The 17,323-nt window shown below is 46.8% G+C and overlaps 2 protein-coding genes across 2 annotated transcripts; one reads left to right on the top strand and one right to left on the bottom strand.

The window, feature by feature from the left end:
* Positions 1-1,017, top strand: LOC119315488 (anther-specific proline-rich protein APG-like). Its single transcript, XM_037590103.1, has 2 exons — positions 1-945; positions 1,006-1,017. Exons 1-2 carry the CDS (start codon positions 1-3, stop codon positions 1,015-1,017), a joined length of 957 nt encoding a protein of 318 aa, XP_037446000.1.
* LOC119319390 lies at positions 714-6,953 on the bottom strand. Its single transcript, XM_037593874.1, has 9 exons — positions 6,452-6,953; positions 5,846-6,055; positions 5,312-5,773; positions 5,116-5,226; positions 4,850-5,029; positions 3,895-4,179; positions 3,034-3,154; positions 2,810-2,936; positions 714-1,154 (listed from the first exon to the last, which is right to left on the bottom strand). The coding sequence occupies exons 1-8, from the start codon at positions 6,866-6,868 to the stop codon at positions 2,815-2,817; spliced, it is 1,908 nt and encodes a 635-aa protein (XP_037449771.1). The 5' UTR covers positions 6,869-6,953; the 3' UTR covers positions 714-1,154; positions 2,810-2,814.
* Between the last annotated feature and the right edge of the window lie 10,370 nt (positions 6,954-17,323).

Below are 17,323 nucleotides of genomic sequence, written 5' to 3'. Positions count from 1 at the left end.
ATGAGGAGGCCGGCGGTGGTTGCGGTGGCACTGCTCCTGCTCATCGCATGGCAGCCGTCGCCGGGGAGGACGGCGGCCGCGATGGACGAGCAGGACGACGATCCACCTGCCCGCAGCCTGCCGCCGCCGGACGAGCAGGACGACGATCCGCCCACACGAAGCATGCCGCCGCCGTCAGACGAGCAGGACGACAATCCGCCTCTGCGAAGCATGCCGCCACCGCCGTCGGACGAGCAGGAGGACAATCCACCTGTGCGAAGCATGCCGCCACCGCCGCCGTCGGACAAGCAGGAGGATAATCCATCCTGGCCTGGGCTTCCATTGTTGCCGCCGCCGCCCCCGCCGGAGGAGTCCGATGCGCCAGGAGTACCCTCGCTGCCGGGCTCCATGCCGCTGCCGCCGCCGCCGCCGGCGGCGGAACCAGCAGCGCCGCCGACTCGCCCACGGCGTGCGCGGCTGCCGCCGAGGCAGGACGATCCGCCGGAACCTGAGCCGCCGGAGCTGCCTCGCCATAGGCGGACGCCGAAGGATCCGACGCCGCCACGGACGGTGGTGCCACCGCAGGAACCGGGGTGGGCCGCGGTGCCGCTGCCGATGGCACCAATGCCGGCTCCTGGGAGGCCGATCAACTACAGCACCACCGGCTGGACGACCATGCTGGTGTTCGGGGACTCGACGGTGGACCCCGGGAACAACAACCGGCTGCAGACGGTGATGAGGGCCAACTTCCTGCCGTACGGCGCGGGCTTCCTTGGCGGCAGGCCCACCGGCCGGTTCAGCAACGGCAGGCTCATCACTGACATACTCGGTACAGACGCACTCTTCTTCCCTTGCATCTATTTCGCTGGTAAATTATGCATGCACAAGGTACCACTGGGCTTCTCTTCCAATCAAATGGTGGTGGAGCTCATGTGCAGCTACAGGATTGATGTTTTTGGTCGAAAGGTGAGTGACGCTCACTGTTGGTCAGTATGGTATTTACGGTGCAGTTTTTGGGATGTGCAGCGGAAAGACTAGGTGTAGCGAGGAGCCTTCCAGGTTTCCGCGAGCCAAGGTTGAGGCCAAGGCAGCTCAGAAGGGGTGTGAGTTTTGCATCAGCAGGCTCCGGATACGATGATGCGACCGCCAGGGTATCGGTATGTCAGCAGTATAACCTGCAACGTTTTTTTCGATCAGAGCACAAAGTCAGGCAAATCATATGAATCAAGTCAGGCGAATCTAAAGAAAACATGGTAAAATGCTACCGAAAATAGTTATTAAAATGGGCTAACAAAACAGATGAGGTATAGTTAGTTACTAATCCAAGCTATTCCGTTTATTCAGAGCTGGTATTTGGTGCTAACTAGCTAGCTGTGTTTTCATTTTCTCTCTCCATGGTAGAATACACTATCATTTTCCAATCAAGTCGAGGACCTATGGCGTTACAGAAGAAACCTCCAAAGATTAGTGGGACCAAGAAGAGCTGGTCAACTTCTCAGGAGGGCTACATTCGTCATAAGTGCTGGAACAACCGATCTGTTTAACACGTGTCGCTAACTATACCCAGGTAAGCACTTGTCAAATGATAGTGTACTATCTTTTGTATGTTAGCTCAGTGCTCTGACTTAACCCTTATCATTTTACTCAGGCAATGAGAGCACTTGGAGGAAGGAGATTTGTATTTGTTGGAGTGCCCCCAGTTGGGTGTTTACCACTTGTTAGAACCTTGCTAGGCACGGGTGCAGAAACATGCCATGAAAACATGAACTCCATGGCAACTTCATTTAACAGAAGGCTAGGCGAAGTGGTGCGCTTTCTGAGGAACCAACGAGATATCAGAGCTACTTTTGTTGATGTTTATCCGATCATAAGCATGGCGACAATAGACCCCAAAAACTTTGGTAAGCTGTGATACATTTTGGTCCCTTTTAAATGAACAGCAGGAAAATAAAGTGTAATGGCAATGTTTTCTTATGAACGCCAGGGTTGACAGAGACATCAAGAGGCTGCTGTGGAACAGGGGTTATTGAAGTTGGGCAAACATGCAGAGGCCGATTAACATGCACAGATCCCAGCAAGTACATGTACTGGGATGCTGTCCACCAAACAGAGAGAATGAACCAAATCATCACTGATTACGTGATTATGAATTCAATTGGAGAAATTTATGCCTAGATCAAGATTGTGAATTCAAACCTACAGCCCACAGAGATTGTATCTAGTATTTTATATTTTATTCTAGTGCATATTCGATTGCAGTTCAATAGAACAGATCAGTCATACCATTTTCTACTATATTCCTTGTTCCATGATTGTGACTGCGAGATGGCACGATTTTTCTTAAGATGGCACAGATATTACATTCGGTAATGGAAGTGCTTGCATAGTCATAACTAAATATGGCCATGTCTATTTGTTCTTCATCCTCCGCACACTCCCACACCCCCAACCACAAATTAATGGATAATCTCCAGCAATATGGACACCCGTAGCACAAACCGGTCTAGTACTCGTGATCCGCGGAGGAAATAAACCATGCAGTCAGAAATAGAGCTCCGTAAGTAATTGCCTTCCTCTCAGTGATAGCTTAACATTTGCATATGGGTCGGTAGAATCATGCTCAGAACACCTAGGACCTACATAACCTTATGAGGGAGAGTTATTTTTGACACCCAATGGTGGCTGAAGCCGTTACCTAATGATTATGTAGAAGAGGCCAGCAAATAGGACATTTTGGGTAAATATAGTACTGGCCATTATACTATATGTGTGGGAAATAAATTGCAGGACCAAAAAAAAAACAGGAGAATAAATGAAATGGTTAAGGTACCTCCGTTAGCATGGATCTTGAACAGGCCTCGCCAAAGCAAAAAAAGATTCTGAATTTACCGACATCAACAACTCAATTGGGACAACCTTAGCAGGACGGGAAATTTTAAGCCTAGGCTCCAGAAAAGCTGACAATATCCATTTGAAAGTATCAGACAGCACAAAATATATAGCGTAAATATAATCACAAATAGTTAGAATAAGTTCTTGGGACAATCCTAATACCTGGAGAAAGCTTCCGCCTCTCATACAGCAGTGCTGCTAGTGGATTTTCGGCCCAATGGTTCACAGCTAGGCGGCTTGTTGGCTGAAAACCTAGCAATTTACCTTCTTCTGACATCACCACCTAAATAGATGAATCAAGTGACACAGTGCAAGTTATAGCATTTGACCAAAGAGAATGAATAACGTATCAATTTATTTTAATAGAGGGAGCTTTAACATTATAATTATAAAAGCAATGTGGAAAAGAATATTAAAAAGAAGCAGTGTGGAAAATAAATATAGGTGCCTTATGAACCAGATCACACATAAAAGTAGGCAAACACTGCACGCACAGCTTATTCAAGAGGTATAAGAGAGTAGTTTACAGTTTTTTTTTTGTCATATAACTGAAGTAAAGGATTAAGTCCAATTGCAGCCAAAGTATCAATAAGCATACAATAGCTGAGCAAACAGTAAAAGAAAGTGTAGACTCTTTCATGTGAGTCAGGACCAAATAACCAACTTGATACATGAAAGACAAGGTATTACACAAGGTTCACTCTAAATCATAATATTATGTAAAATCCACGCATACACTGCTGGAGTAAGATAAGTGTGAAACGGATTTGAAGGATACCAAAACTAAAATATTAAATTGCATTGGCATAATATTTAAGGCGGCAAAACAAATGCATTCTGCTTCAGCACGCGTGACAAAAAATCGAATGGCAAACAACAGATATAAAATTAAGAAATGGAGCATTATTAATTCATGACTGTATAAGCATATCGATATCAGACTCGAGTTGTAGATACACCATCACAAATAACAAATGTCTTCATCTGCTACAGAGATGTCTTTAATAAATCAGGCAAACTTACCTGAAAGCTAGCAATGTTCTGCAGACTTTCCTGGGTATTATCGTTTTGTTCCAGATGAGAAGTCATCTCGGTGGGAGTTGATACCAATGGGTTCTTATTTTCTTTGATAACAGTACAGGAATACTGAGCATCATCAGAAGCAGCATTATCGCCAAGATTGATGGCCTTGAAGCAGTCAGGCAGTTCTCCAATCCAAGCACCAATATTTTCATCAACCACTATATCCCCAGGGCAACCACATGAATCTTTTATTTTCTTAACAACAGATATGCAATAACCTCGTACCTGCTCAGGGGAAACAAATCAGAAGAGGAAAAATTGCAGAGCACCTGATATACGAAAATGCAGTGTCCACAATTGATACTATCAGTGCTTTCGCAAAAAAGAAGAAGATACTATCAGTGGTTCCAGAGCCACAGAGACAGAGCACTAAACTCTTGAGAGCTGAATAGTTCTTGGAGGGTGATTATTTGTCATCAGATATGCCATTAATTATGCACAGTAGGTAGGTCTGCTGGACATTCCAAAAGAGTACTGTAGTAGTTGAAATATATAATCGACATGCTACATGATGTTAGCAACAAGAAGAAAACAGAACACTCGTCATGAAGCAAAAGCGGCTTAAGAAATGACTTTTCCATAAATCATCTTTAGCATCTTCCAGAGACTCCATGGTTTTATAGTGAGCAGTTAACAGTTACTATATGCAAGTTGCAACAAATGAACGTCTCCTATTTAGAGTAACACCAAGTATCAAAGTTAGAATCGGTTAGAAAGAAAATAAAAATTAAATCTGAAATACTATGGGGAAATCATGATGAATCAATATCCTGTGAAAGGGCCAACAGCATATCACGCATAAACCCCAGAAAACAGAAGCGGTCACAAAGGAATTCAGGCTAAAAAACAAATTTCTCCACAGAACAAGCATGAACGTCACAAGGAATGAGTATACCTCACTATTATCCAGAGAATGAACATCAGAACAATAGCTCTGTGATGATGAGGTGGGTGAACTGCCCATAAACAACCTTTTGCCTTTAAGAGATTGAGGCCAGCATAACTGAGCAACGACGCCGACAATAAAAATAACAGAACAACCAGCCAAGAAAGAAAAAAGGTTGTTCAAATAACCCTGCACCCAAAGAAGCAATGTTCGAAAAGAGAAAATAATAAATATTTTTACAGGCAAACTTCGACTGAAATAAAGTAGCAGCATACATTGTTCCTTCTAATCTTGGATGGTTCTGCATTCCAGTGAGAACGGAAAGTTTTTCCAGGAATCGTAGATTGATCTTCAAAATACATGTCAACAACATTCCCTAGTTCCACCTACAGTTGCAGAAAATTAAATAAATAATACTGATCAAAACAACGGTATGTTTACAACAAGGATAGTGAAAGATTAACCATATACCAGTTGGAAGTGGGATATGGGAACTTCCCACCTATTATTTGCTAACTCATGACAGCCCTCAAGCTTCGTATTCTCGAATGCATTGGCATTAATTTGCAGTTTATAAGAAGGAACGAACTCATGGGCCCAAAGGATAAAATCAGGACCCCCGATCTCCGCCAACCTTCCATATTTTGGGGCTGGCCACCATGCATTCTTTGATCTGCCCACTTCATGAGAGGACTTGGTAAGATTAAAACTCTCCAAGCATCTCCTAGCGTTATTTGCAACTTCTGCCTCGGAAATTCTGTGTATACAAACAGTGGAATCAGATGAGCAGTTCAGCTTCTGCGTTTGAAAAAACCCGCCTGTGCCACCGAGGTAACTCTTTTCGGTATCCTCAATGACACATGAGAAAATTGCTTCAGCAAGAGCGGATAGAAGTTTTTCATCCGATGAACTGATGCTAAAATCCACAGGAACCTGGCATGCAACCACAAATTAGTAAGAGCTAAACAAACAAACAAAAAATCAGTATCAAGCCCCAATGTACACCTTCCGTTGTTTGCTCCAGTCCTGGATGTTCCTCCCTGAACCTGGGGAGAAGATTTCTAGCCGATAGTTTGAAAGCTTCTGCATCACAACTTGCTTGAGGGCCATAGCCAAGATACTCTCGGAATCAGGTTCATTTTCAGAGAAAATATCATCACCAAAGTCCTTCTTTATCTCAGCGGCCTTCTCTTTGACTTCCTTGGCTTGCAAAATCTACAAATACAGCAAAACTTCCTCAAGAACAAAATGAAGGGAGACAATCAGACCAAAAGCAACAGTCCTTGCCGTATTTCACATATACAAACAGACTAATAAGCTCCTTCATGGATAAACTACAATTAAACGGGGTAAACAACGATCCGTTCTTAAACCACACATGTCTCGACTGCAGCATAAATGCCTTGTCCACCTGCACTGCCATTGGGAATCCACAGTTGAATCTAGCTTTTCAATGGGTTTCACCTTGTATTGGCTGCATATTTCTGATAATGGAAGTGCGACTAGAATGCTGGTGTATTCGAAGAATGTTTCCTATGGTTGGTGCGGCATGACGGCAGCCTATCCTAATCGAATGACAGGCACTGAAGCACTGCAAAGTAAGGCGCTCACCACTCGAGTGGACGCGGCGCCACCGGCTCCGGGGAGGAAGGCCTCCATGACCATGGCCTCGGAGCCGGCGCCGAGGTGCGCCTCCGCCGCCGCCCCACCGTCGGCCGCCGCCGCGGCCGCGACCGCCTGCTCCCGCCGCGCGGCGCCGGAGACCTCGAGCCGCGCGAGGCCCGCCTCGTAGCACCGCGCAATGGGGATGACGCGCCCGCGGTCCCCCGCCGGGCCCCGGTTTCCCTCGCGGTCACCTCCCCCGCCGGAGCGAGCCGCCGCGGCGGGAAGGGCGAGGCGAGGAGTGGGGGCCAGCGGTGGTAGGGTTCTGAGAAAGGGGGGCGGGTAGCGGGGGGAGGGGGAGGAGGCGGCGAGGCGCGGGCGGAGTGGCGGCAGGTGGAGCGGGAGGAGGAGGGACGGAGATGGCATTCTGTGGGAGGGGCTCGCCGGAGACGAGGGCGCCGGCGACCGGGGAGACTCGCGGTCGGCTGCGGGCGGGCGCGGGCAGGAAGGGGGGAAGCTTTCGGAGGTTTATCATGTCAGCAATTCGTTTTCTTTTAAATTCACTCACGGTCAAATATTTGTATATTCAAATTAAATAGAAAACATGATATTTTGCAAAATATAATGCGTCTTTTTTAAAAAACTTCCAATTTATTCTTTTTCGATCATGGCAATACAACAAACATTAAAAAATAATAGAAATTACATCCAGATTCATAAACCACCTAGCAACAACTACGAGAACCGAAGCGAACTGAAGACACGCAGCTGTTATCGCCCCTTCCTCGTCGGAGCCAGGTCCTTGTTATAGTAAACAGTCGGGAAATTGTCGCCATCGCACCAGAACAACAACCGTCGCTGATGAAGAGTAGCATAGATCCGAAGAATCCAACCTAAAGACACACGAACGTAGACGAACGACAAACAGATCCGAACAAATCCACCACGCTGAAGACACATATCCACACGCCCATCGACGGTGCTAAACGCACCACCAGAACGTGGGCTAGGCAGGGAGAACCTTATTCCATCTTCAGCCGCCACCGTCTCGTCTTCCTAAGCAGAACACAAACTCTAATAAAAACACAAAAATAACATCTAAAAACGAAGCCCTCCCAGCAGCAAAGGCCGGGAACCACCACACCTCCATGGCCCTAAGAGCAACTCTAGCAGACCCCGTATCCTCCCGGCCCGGCGCGGACGGCTGCAGTTGCAGACTCCGCATAATTGACCCGTAAAAAAGGATATTCCCGGAATATACTTTTTTACGGGCGGCTTTGCGGCGTCTGATCTGGCGCAGCTCCTTCCGGCCCGCAAAACTTAAATTTGCACCTTAATTTGATCTAGCATAATGCAGTTTTTTTTATTTTTCAACAACATTGGATACAAAAGACATCACTAATTCTTTGCTAGAATAGTAAAACCAAAAAAAACAAGAACCACACGTATGCATTTCAGAAGATTTTCAACTTTCATAACTGCTCCCACAAGTTGGATTAGTATCTTCTCAACGCATTCATTGTTGATATGTGGATTCTTGATTTTGCATACTTCTTTCTTCATCTTTGGTTCGAAAGAAGTAGACGTTGCTTTCCCTCTAGTTGCACATGCAGCCGCATCATTGCCTTCGATTGTACTAAGGAGTGCACCAACATCTATTAAGTTTCTTTCTATCAATAAATCAATGTATTGGCCTTCCCAAAACCAAAATGAGCATCCATCGTCCTACACAAAAGAATGAGCAAGTTCGAAATGAGCTACCGCAATTGTACTAATGAATGAGCAATCAAATAAGCTACCGCAAGTGCACGTACCCCATTGTTTTCGCATTTGAAGAACACCCATCCGGGGTGCTTCAGCGTGCCCGAAGTTAGCCGCAGCACGGTCCGCGTGCAGTCATCGCATTGTATGAGCGGCATCGGCAAGCCACAGAGACGTTGCCCGAGCGCCGAGCCCGGCGAACGGCCGGACGAATCCATGCCCGCAAACCGTCGACGACGGCGGACGGACAAACCCGTACCTGCATGCGGCGATGCGCCCTTGCCGGGGTTGCGGGAGAGGCTCCCCGACCACTCCATCGCTTGGCGCAGCCTCCGGCGGCCGGAAAAGCCAATCCGGCGGCCCGCGATGAAGTGCCACAGATCCGCAAATCCGGCGGCCCGCCGTCGCAGGGGGAGGGAGGGGAGGCCTCGTGCATGTGGCGGCCTTTCGGCGTGCTCCTGCTGGCTGCTTTTGCCGGAATCTTGGGCGGCGGGCCGGCGGCGGCGCGAGGGGGAAGGAGAGGTGGTTGGTGGGGAAAGTGCGGGCGGAAATGTCCCACCCCCCACCAACTACTTCTGCTTATATGCAGGGCACCGCAGCGGCGAGGGGGAAACCCGCGAATAAGCAGGTTGAGGCCGAGATTTTGCCGCGCCCCTCAAAAAAATTTATGGGCCAAGACGGGATGCGGGGTCTGATTGGGCTGATTTTTCCGGGGCCAAGGCGGGATGCGGGGTCTGATTGGACCGACCCGCATTTTGACGGTTATTTTGCGGGTCGGGGCGGGATGCGGGGTCTTCTAGAGTTGCTCTAAGGCCACCAGAGACGAGGCGGACCGGCGACAACGCCGGCGAGAGGTGAAGAAAACCTAAGCTTGGAAGATGTGTGTGGGGGGACGGGGGTGTTATATAAAGCGTGTTTTGACCGTACAAATTCAAATTTCAACAAAACGAATATATCGACACTGCTTTGTTTTGAACAAAACTGATCATAGTAGTACTCCATTCTATCCATTTTATTTGTACTAAAGTTGTGATAAGTAATATGAATCGGAGGGAGTAGCAGATTTGTTCGAGAATCACATTTTTTTGTTGATTGTGCTTTCACACAATTTTTTTATCAAAGATTATTATATTTTGGGACTGCCTAATCTAAAGGATTTTTAATTCGGTTCAAGTCAAAATATGGTCTGCAGTGTGTTGGCATGTGTCATGAGTCGATTCGCAGTGGTGGCGCGACTAGTGTAAATGGGGTGCTCGACTGCTGGAAGTGGTATTGCTCTCCTGCCGGCCGCCACTGTTCGCTGGAGTTAGATGTTGTGTGCTGATTATATGAAGTCCCAGTTCCAAAATGTTGTACGTAAACAAGTCCACTCAACTAACTTTTGTATCCATGAATATAAACAATGTAGTGTTCGTGCGGCGTGGTTGCTGCATATATTTTTAGCAAATGGATACTATTTAAGAAACATAACATGCAAGATAACTTGTAGGCATGGCAAGTAACACTACTAGGGAAAAGCCTAGCAGTATCGCGGGTTTTAGGTATATTAGTAGCATGGGTGATTTTTTTAAACAATACATTTTTTTATTAATTTGCACAAATATTACGCTCAAAAAATAATTTTCGAAAATAATACACCGTCGGCCCGCAGCAGGCCGAGTGGACCTAGTCGGCCCACAGCAGGCCGACTGAGACCCTATCGGCTAGCTGCTGGCCGATTGGCCTGTCGGTCACCAGTTCAGGTCCAGTCGGCCAGTAGTGGGCCGACAGAGCGTAATTGGCCTGCTGTGGGCCGATAGCGACTAATTGGCCAGCTGCGGGCCGATAGGGACTAATCGGCCTGCTGCGGGCCGACTGGTGCATGCCACCATTTTTTTCTTGAACGCTCCCTGGATTTTTTTATAAACTATGACGTATTTCGTGCAACCCTTTGCCCATAATATTTTCCCGCCATATGTTTGCGCCAACTCTTTCCCGCCATATGTTCGCGCTAACTCTTTCCCGCCACCCGTTTCCCGCCATATGTCCGCGCCAGCTCTTTCCCGCCACCCGTTTCCCGCCAATCGTTTCCCGCCATACCGCAGTCGTTCTTTCCCGCCATTTTCTCATCCCTACCTATAAAACCCCCTTCAGACAAAGGAGGATAAGCATTCCAGTGTAGTGTAGTTGAGATGTCCCATTATCCCTTTGATCGTAGTTTTCACCCTGAGATGAGCAGGACTCTTCTGTGGCTAGCTACCGATTTCAGGATGGACAATAGGATAGTTCCATGGGACAAACTCACCGGTAGTGACACCATAATGAATGAGTTGGCTCACGAATTACGTATGTCTGGGTGGCCTGAAAGGACCTATGAGGAGGTACGTATAGAACTTCTTAGGTTGCATGCAAGGTGGAAGAAGGTAGTGGAGCCGGAGAGTGAAACTTTCAGAAGGACTGCAAAAAAGCATCCATTTTTATGGACTAAGGAGAGCGAGGACGAAGATGATATCTTCATGCCGCCGCTTCCGGGTTCTGCATCATCAAAGAGCAAGAGTTTTGCATCGTCCAAGGGCAAGAGTACTGCATCCTCGAAGGGCAAGAGTTCTGCATCGTCCAAGGGTAAGAGTTCTGCATCCTCGAAGGGCAAGAGTTCTGCATCGATGGAGGATGACGATGATGACTTCATGTAGTTTTTATGATGTATGTTGTAAGTTTAGTCGTATGTACCGTTAATTTAGATGTAGTTCTATCTAGTTGTTTATACTGTCTTGTTGTACGAGCATTATGTTCTATCTAAATATGATGTTGTAGTTCAGATAACAGAGTACTAAAATAGAGTAGGCATATGTCTTATACATAAGTACATAGTCATTCGTCTCATACATAGAATAGACATAAGTCTCATACATAAGTAGATGGTCATGTCTCTACTGATAGATGGAAGCGTCAGTGACGACGTCTGGCCTGGCAGGGAGGCGGATCTGGAAGCGGCGACCATCCGAACCTGTTAGGTGGCCTAATGTTACGAGGAGGAATTTCAGACTCTCCCTGGTCATGCTGTGTATCCTGTGTGGGGCCTGGTGGAGGAGTCGAATACATGTTCATCCACTGGGTGTGCTGCGACATCTAAGCATGTATGTTCTCCTTGGGATGTTGATCACTCCCCCACGTATCATGTGATGCTGACATAGACGCATGATATCCGTAGTCTCCTGCATGATGGAACGTTCAGTCATGAATAATGAGGTCGCCTCAATTAATATTGAAAACAATAAAAATGAAGACACTTACCTGCTGGTTGTGACGGCTGCTCTGGCTCAAACACGAAGCTCGACGAAGGACCGTGCTGCTGTGGCTGTGGAGAAAACACGAAGCTCGACGAGGGACCGTGTTGTTGTGGCTGTGGAGAAAACACGAAGCTCGACGTGGGACCATTTTGCTATGGTTGCTGCCACGTTGAACTGCCAGGTTGGTCAGGATGGGGTGGCCTGGTTGTCGGCTGATGTGCTAGACGTGGACGTGGTTGATGTCGGTGCATGGAGTGACGCGGTTGCTGCTGCTGCTGCTGAACAATGTCGGTTCTCCGGGTGCACGTGATAGCCTCGTACACAGTCCGTATCTTGTTCTGAATTCGTTCCAAGAAGGGCTGTAGCACTGGAATGTGCTGAAGAAGAGGTCTAGACGACAGTGATCGTCCAAAGGTGGTCACGTCCTGGTAGAGTTCATGTGTCAAGGTAGCCTGCAAATTTCCATGACGATTAATAATGTATGTCTCTTGCACGTCAAAGTATGTGAGAATATTACTTAAAGAAAATATATCTTACCGTGTACTGCCTAGAGCCCGAAGTGTCATAGCTCGGGTACATATCCGACGGAGTAGGATCCGGTATCTCCTCTGGGTGGGAGTGCTCAACGATGTGTAATCGTGTTCCGGTCATGTAGCGCCGCAAATAGAGATTGAATTTATCGAGATCAAAATTGTGATTCTCATGCCATAGATGTGTGTTTGCTGTCTCCCATTCTATAACATACGGCTCTAGTCTAACTAGCCAGTCAGCAGTTGTCCTGGTCATGCCCTTCCTTGTCGTCCTAAAATTGTGGTGTGTGTTCAACAATTACCTAAAGCTTCGAATGGAGTACTATGAAAGATAATGCAACATTGAAAAATTAGTTAATACCTGTGGATGTGTGCTGGCACTGGGTTCTCTATAGGGGGAGGCAGCTCCAACTGCAGAAGACCAAATTGCCTCATAACCCTCTGTTGTGCCATCTCCTTGACGAAGACATCGAAGATGATTTTTGATTTTGTCATCCAGTAATCTCGGTCCCTTGTGCATAGCACAGACAGACCACCAGGGTATCTCGCTTGTATGGCTGCTTCCGTGTAGGGCTGCCAGATGACCCCGGTGTACGCATCGAACTGCTCGTTCAATGCTGTGTATGCCTTCCTGGTCTGATCACTAGCAAATCGTCTCTGTAGAAAACAAAAGTTAGTAGCCGCTAGCATTGAACTATCTCTTGTGCAGAAAAAAGTTACGTTAAACTATAACACGGTGCGTACCTCGCGACGTGTCCAACACAGACCGAAAGTAGGCATGTCGATGCCGTCAGCATCAAACATGGCGTCTATAGGCTCACGAACACGTACATCTGGTCGCCCTATAGAGAACCTCTCCCACGACCATAGCTGTAGGAATAGAGGGCATCCAAGAAGGGCTGGCTTTCTCGATGTAAGCTGGCAACCATTGCACATACCTCGGTATGTAGCCGCTAAGACCGCCGAACCCCAATCCTTTGTCTGATCTGATCCGCCGTCTGAGCGCTCGCTATCTCGAGTGCCATAGGGATGTAGAGCGCGTTAATAGTGGTGACATGGTTCTCTGTGAACATCACCTTGCCGAAAAGCCACATTAAGTAGGCCTCCAGGCTCCGAGTGAACTGTTCCGCAGTCAACGGCGCCCGGAAGTTTTGGATTTGCATTAAGCAAAGAGAAAGTTTTAGTTAGCCGCAGTTATTTTCTGTAAAACCATATGCACGATAACTTGAAGATAAGATGTTGGGGAAATTACCCGGAAATTGAGCAACCACTCATACTTAGGTCCGTGATGCTCCCATACCGGATCCGGAGCATCCGGAAAAACACCATGAAAACGTTGTGTAAGGGCTAGCTCCCAACCAGCCGATGCTTCCAACGGTCCTATGGTATGACCTGCCAACGGTAGTCCGAGCAAAAGTGACACATCCTCCAGAGTAGGAGCCATCTCTCCCCATCGGAAGTGAAACGTGTGGGTCTCTGGCCTCCAACGGTCCACTAAGCAGCTCAGCAAGGACCCGTCGATGGCAATGCGTTTCTCACCCGGGATAGACTCAACCAGACGCGCGAAAGGTAAACGGCCGGCCCATTTCAACCTTCATCAGAGAACATTTCAGTTAGTGTCTCCCATTAATATGCATGTCAGTGTGCAAATTAATAAAACACGTACCGCTGAAGCCATCCTGGGTGTATCATCCAGTTTTCTTTAGGAGTGCGAGTGACAAGAGGCTCAAGCTTGCGCTCATACCATATCGCACCACGATGACCCCTATCAATGTCCCCATTCAGCAACCACATTCTCGACATTTCTGCATATAAAAAAATTCAGAACATAGTGCCACACTTAATACAAACTCAGAACATAGTACCACACTTAATAAAAATTCAGAACATAGTGCCACACTTAATAAAAATTCAAAACATAGTGCCACACTTAATACAAATTTAGAACATAGTGCCACACTTAATACAAATTCAGAACATAGTGCCACACTTAATACAAATTCAGAACATAGTGCCACACTTAATACAAATTCAGAACATACTACTGCTAGCTTAGCTTCTTCCTCTCGCCCTTACTCCTCTACTGCCTCTTCCTCCTCTTCTTCCTCGGTTGCCTCGTCCACGCCCAGTGACGAAAGTGGGACAATTAGTGTCCCTATGGCCAAATTCATTGCACAGAATGCATTGCCTAGTCGGACCTCCTGCTTCAGATTCATCCATATCATTCCGGATGCGCCGATAGTGCCGTCTGCCTCTACTTGTACGCATATGCTCTGGGTTTGGAATGTAACGCCTTTCAGCGGGGTTGACGCTGTTGAAATTACCCATTGATCGAAAACCCATCAGCTCACCTGTCCAGGTATTGAGGACAGACTCTTTCAGAAAAAATGGAGACACGAACGATATTGCGTCCATTCCAAGCTGCCCGCAAGCAGCAAGTACATGTGAGCAAGGTAGGTGAAGCAATTTCGGTTTGTTGTATGTGCACTCACATGTTGGCCAGGCTTCATTACCAATTTTCACCTCATGCGTCCTCAACTCATTTGCACATCCGAATTTGTTGTTGGCTAAGCGGACCTCAAACCTTCTTTCTTGATTACCGTTGGCGACTACAGTGTGTGATCTAGCTTTTTGCATCTTGTTGTCCATGTACTTCGTGACTCTTTCATAGTACCGTGTATTCGGGTTGTTGAAGATATGTTGCTCTACTTTTTGACGTCTATCTCTGAAATACTTGACGGTGCCATAGAAAATACCCTCAACGATGGCTGTAAGTGGCAATGCCCGGTTTCCTCTGAGGACAAAGTTGTATGTTTCTGCGAGGTTTGTTGTCATGACACCGTATCGTGCTCCGTGTGTGTCATGTAGCAAAGACCACCTCTCTAGAGGCTCATGCTCTATCCACTGCTCGAAGGTTTTAATCGACCTCCCAAGCCTTCTCCTAGTACCAGGTGGGTCAAAGCCTGGCAGGTCACATAGCCCAACAGACTCCTCCTCCACGGCCGTTGTTCCTGTTGCCAACTGTGCAGCTACTGCTTCAACATGTGCCCTCACCGCTGCATCTCTTGCAGCTTTCCTGTCCCTCACGTGTCTCTGCGTGCACACATTAAGTCTGTCGCGTATCAAATTGTACTTCCATAGCTGGTTCTGCTTGCAGAGTTTTTTGAACAGATTCATCAGGTTCTTATTTTTAAACTGCGAGAAGAAATTAGCCCCCAGATGGCGCATGCACCAACGGCTCTGCAAGTCCTGCCATGGAACTTGTTCCTCAGGGCCTGGGTTTGTTAGTGTACTTATTGCACTGAGTATACCTGCATGCCTGTCATGAAGGATGCACACATTGGGCTTCTCGTTCACAACTGATATTTTCAACTGCCTGAAGAACCATGTCCAACTTTCAATGTTCTCACTCTCCACAAAAGCAAATGCGAATGGGACGACTTGATTTTGGCCGTCTTGACCTATGGCTGTCAGGATCTGACCCTTGTACTTGCCTGTGAGAAAAGTACCGTCAACACATATCACCGGTCGGCAATGCCTGAAAGCTTTGATGCATACACCGAAAGAGAAGAAGAGACGATGCAGCACCCTCACAGTTGGGAACTCTGGCATGAACATGTCTTGGATATCGATATAGGTGCCTGGATTCCGCTGCTGCAGGGTGTGGAGGAGCTGGACAATAGAGTCATATGCATCAAAATAAGAACCAAATCTCCTCTCAAGCGCCGCATGCTTAGCCCTCCAAGCCTTGCCATAAGAAATTCTGTACTTGAACCTGGCGAAGACTTTTGTCTGGACTGCCTTCACTTCCATAGCTTTGCCCTGCACTATCTCATCGTAAAACAACCGAGCAATAAGCGTGGATGAAAGGTTGGCATGATACTGAGGGATGCAGGGAATAAGACAAGTGTGATTAACTAAGTCACTTATCACCCAACTTGTGCCATACTTAGGGAGAAAGCCGTGCACCCTGGCGGGACAATCTGCGTTCTTGCATACCATTGTCAGGAATTTCTGACTGGACACCTGAGCTGTGAAAACCCTTTGCGTGGACATTGCCTAGTTAATATTGCATCTTTCAGGGCTTGCTTGTTCGGATACATAGCACCCATCGCAATATTGTTCTGGTGATATTGCCAGGCTGAATCATGTCCATCATTCACGGTCATTGCAGATGAGAAGTCATGATTCCACGATGCAGGATTCGGGACCTCCTCTGCATTTTCTTCTTCATCTGACTTGTCAGAATCATCGGCATGACCCCTTTGAACATCGGTGTCTTCATCTTCCATCTGGTCCTGCATTTGCCCATCTACCTCGTCAGCATCCACCTCGCCATTGTAATCACCATCGGCATTTCCTCCTTCTACCTGACTACTCTGCCCTGGTTCATAACCATAAGCATTTCCTCCTTCTACCTGACTGCTCTGTCCTTGTTCGTAACAATCATCTCCAACATTTGACATAGATAACTGCCTCCCTACACTGCTATGACCAGGATCGTAGCCACCCTCGCCTTCATGTGTAGTGACCTCCTTCACGACGGGAAGAACTAAAGCAACAGGATTGAATCCCCTTCGTTCACAACCTTGTAACCACCGAACCCATTCGGAGTCTCGCTCTATCGGCCTCAAATAAAAGTAAATTATTGAACTTGACCGTGTCCACAATGCATGAACACCGACGGTGTGTGTTTCAGTATCAAGACCTAAACTTGCCCCAATCCATTCTTTCAACTGACTGACAGACCATGTTTGAGGTGCGCTCATTGGCACATCTATATGAGTAAATTCACTCAAATCTGCTCCCATCTCAGTTGGGACAGTACCATGACCATAGAAAAATCTAAAGTTCACTACATCAGACATCTCGGCTCACCTATTTTTTTTCAACAACGAAATACAGGTATTAAGCAACAACTTAATATAGCCCCACTAAGAAATATTAGACATGTCTATATATTAGCTAGCTATATATTACAGAATATTAACGGAGCAACTAATACAAGTATTAAGCAACAACTTAAAATGCTCACCAAGAACACCTAAATATTTACGTTTACTACCGGAGCAACTCCAATTACTGACACACCTAAATATATTTACGTTTACTACCGGAGCAAATAACAATAATCGCACACCGGAACCGGGAAATAAAATGCTCACCACGACCACCTAAATATATTTACGTTACTACTGGAGCAAATAACAATAATTGCACACCGGTACCGGGAAATAAAATGCTCACCACGACTACCTAAATATATTTATGTTTACTACCGGAGCAAATAACAATAATCGCACACCGGAACCGGGAAATAA

Source organism: Triticum dicoccoides, chromosome 6A (assembly GCF_002162155.2).
Source record: "Triticum dicoccoides isolate Atlit2015 ecotype Zavitan chromosome 6A, WEW_v2.0, whole genome shotgun sequence".
NCBI lineage: Eukaryota > Viridiplantae > Streptophyta > Magnoliopsida > Poales > Poaceae > Triticum > Triticum dicoccoides.
Note: the sequence above shows the minus strand (reverse complement) of the source record. Positions and strands in the feature narration are given on the sequence as shown.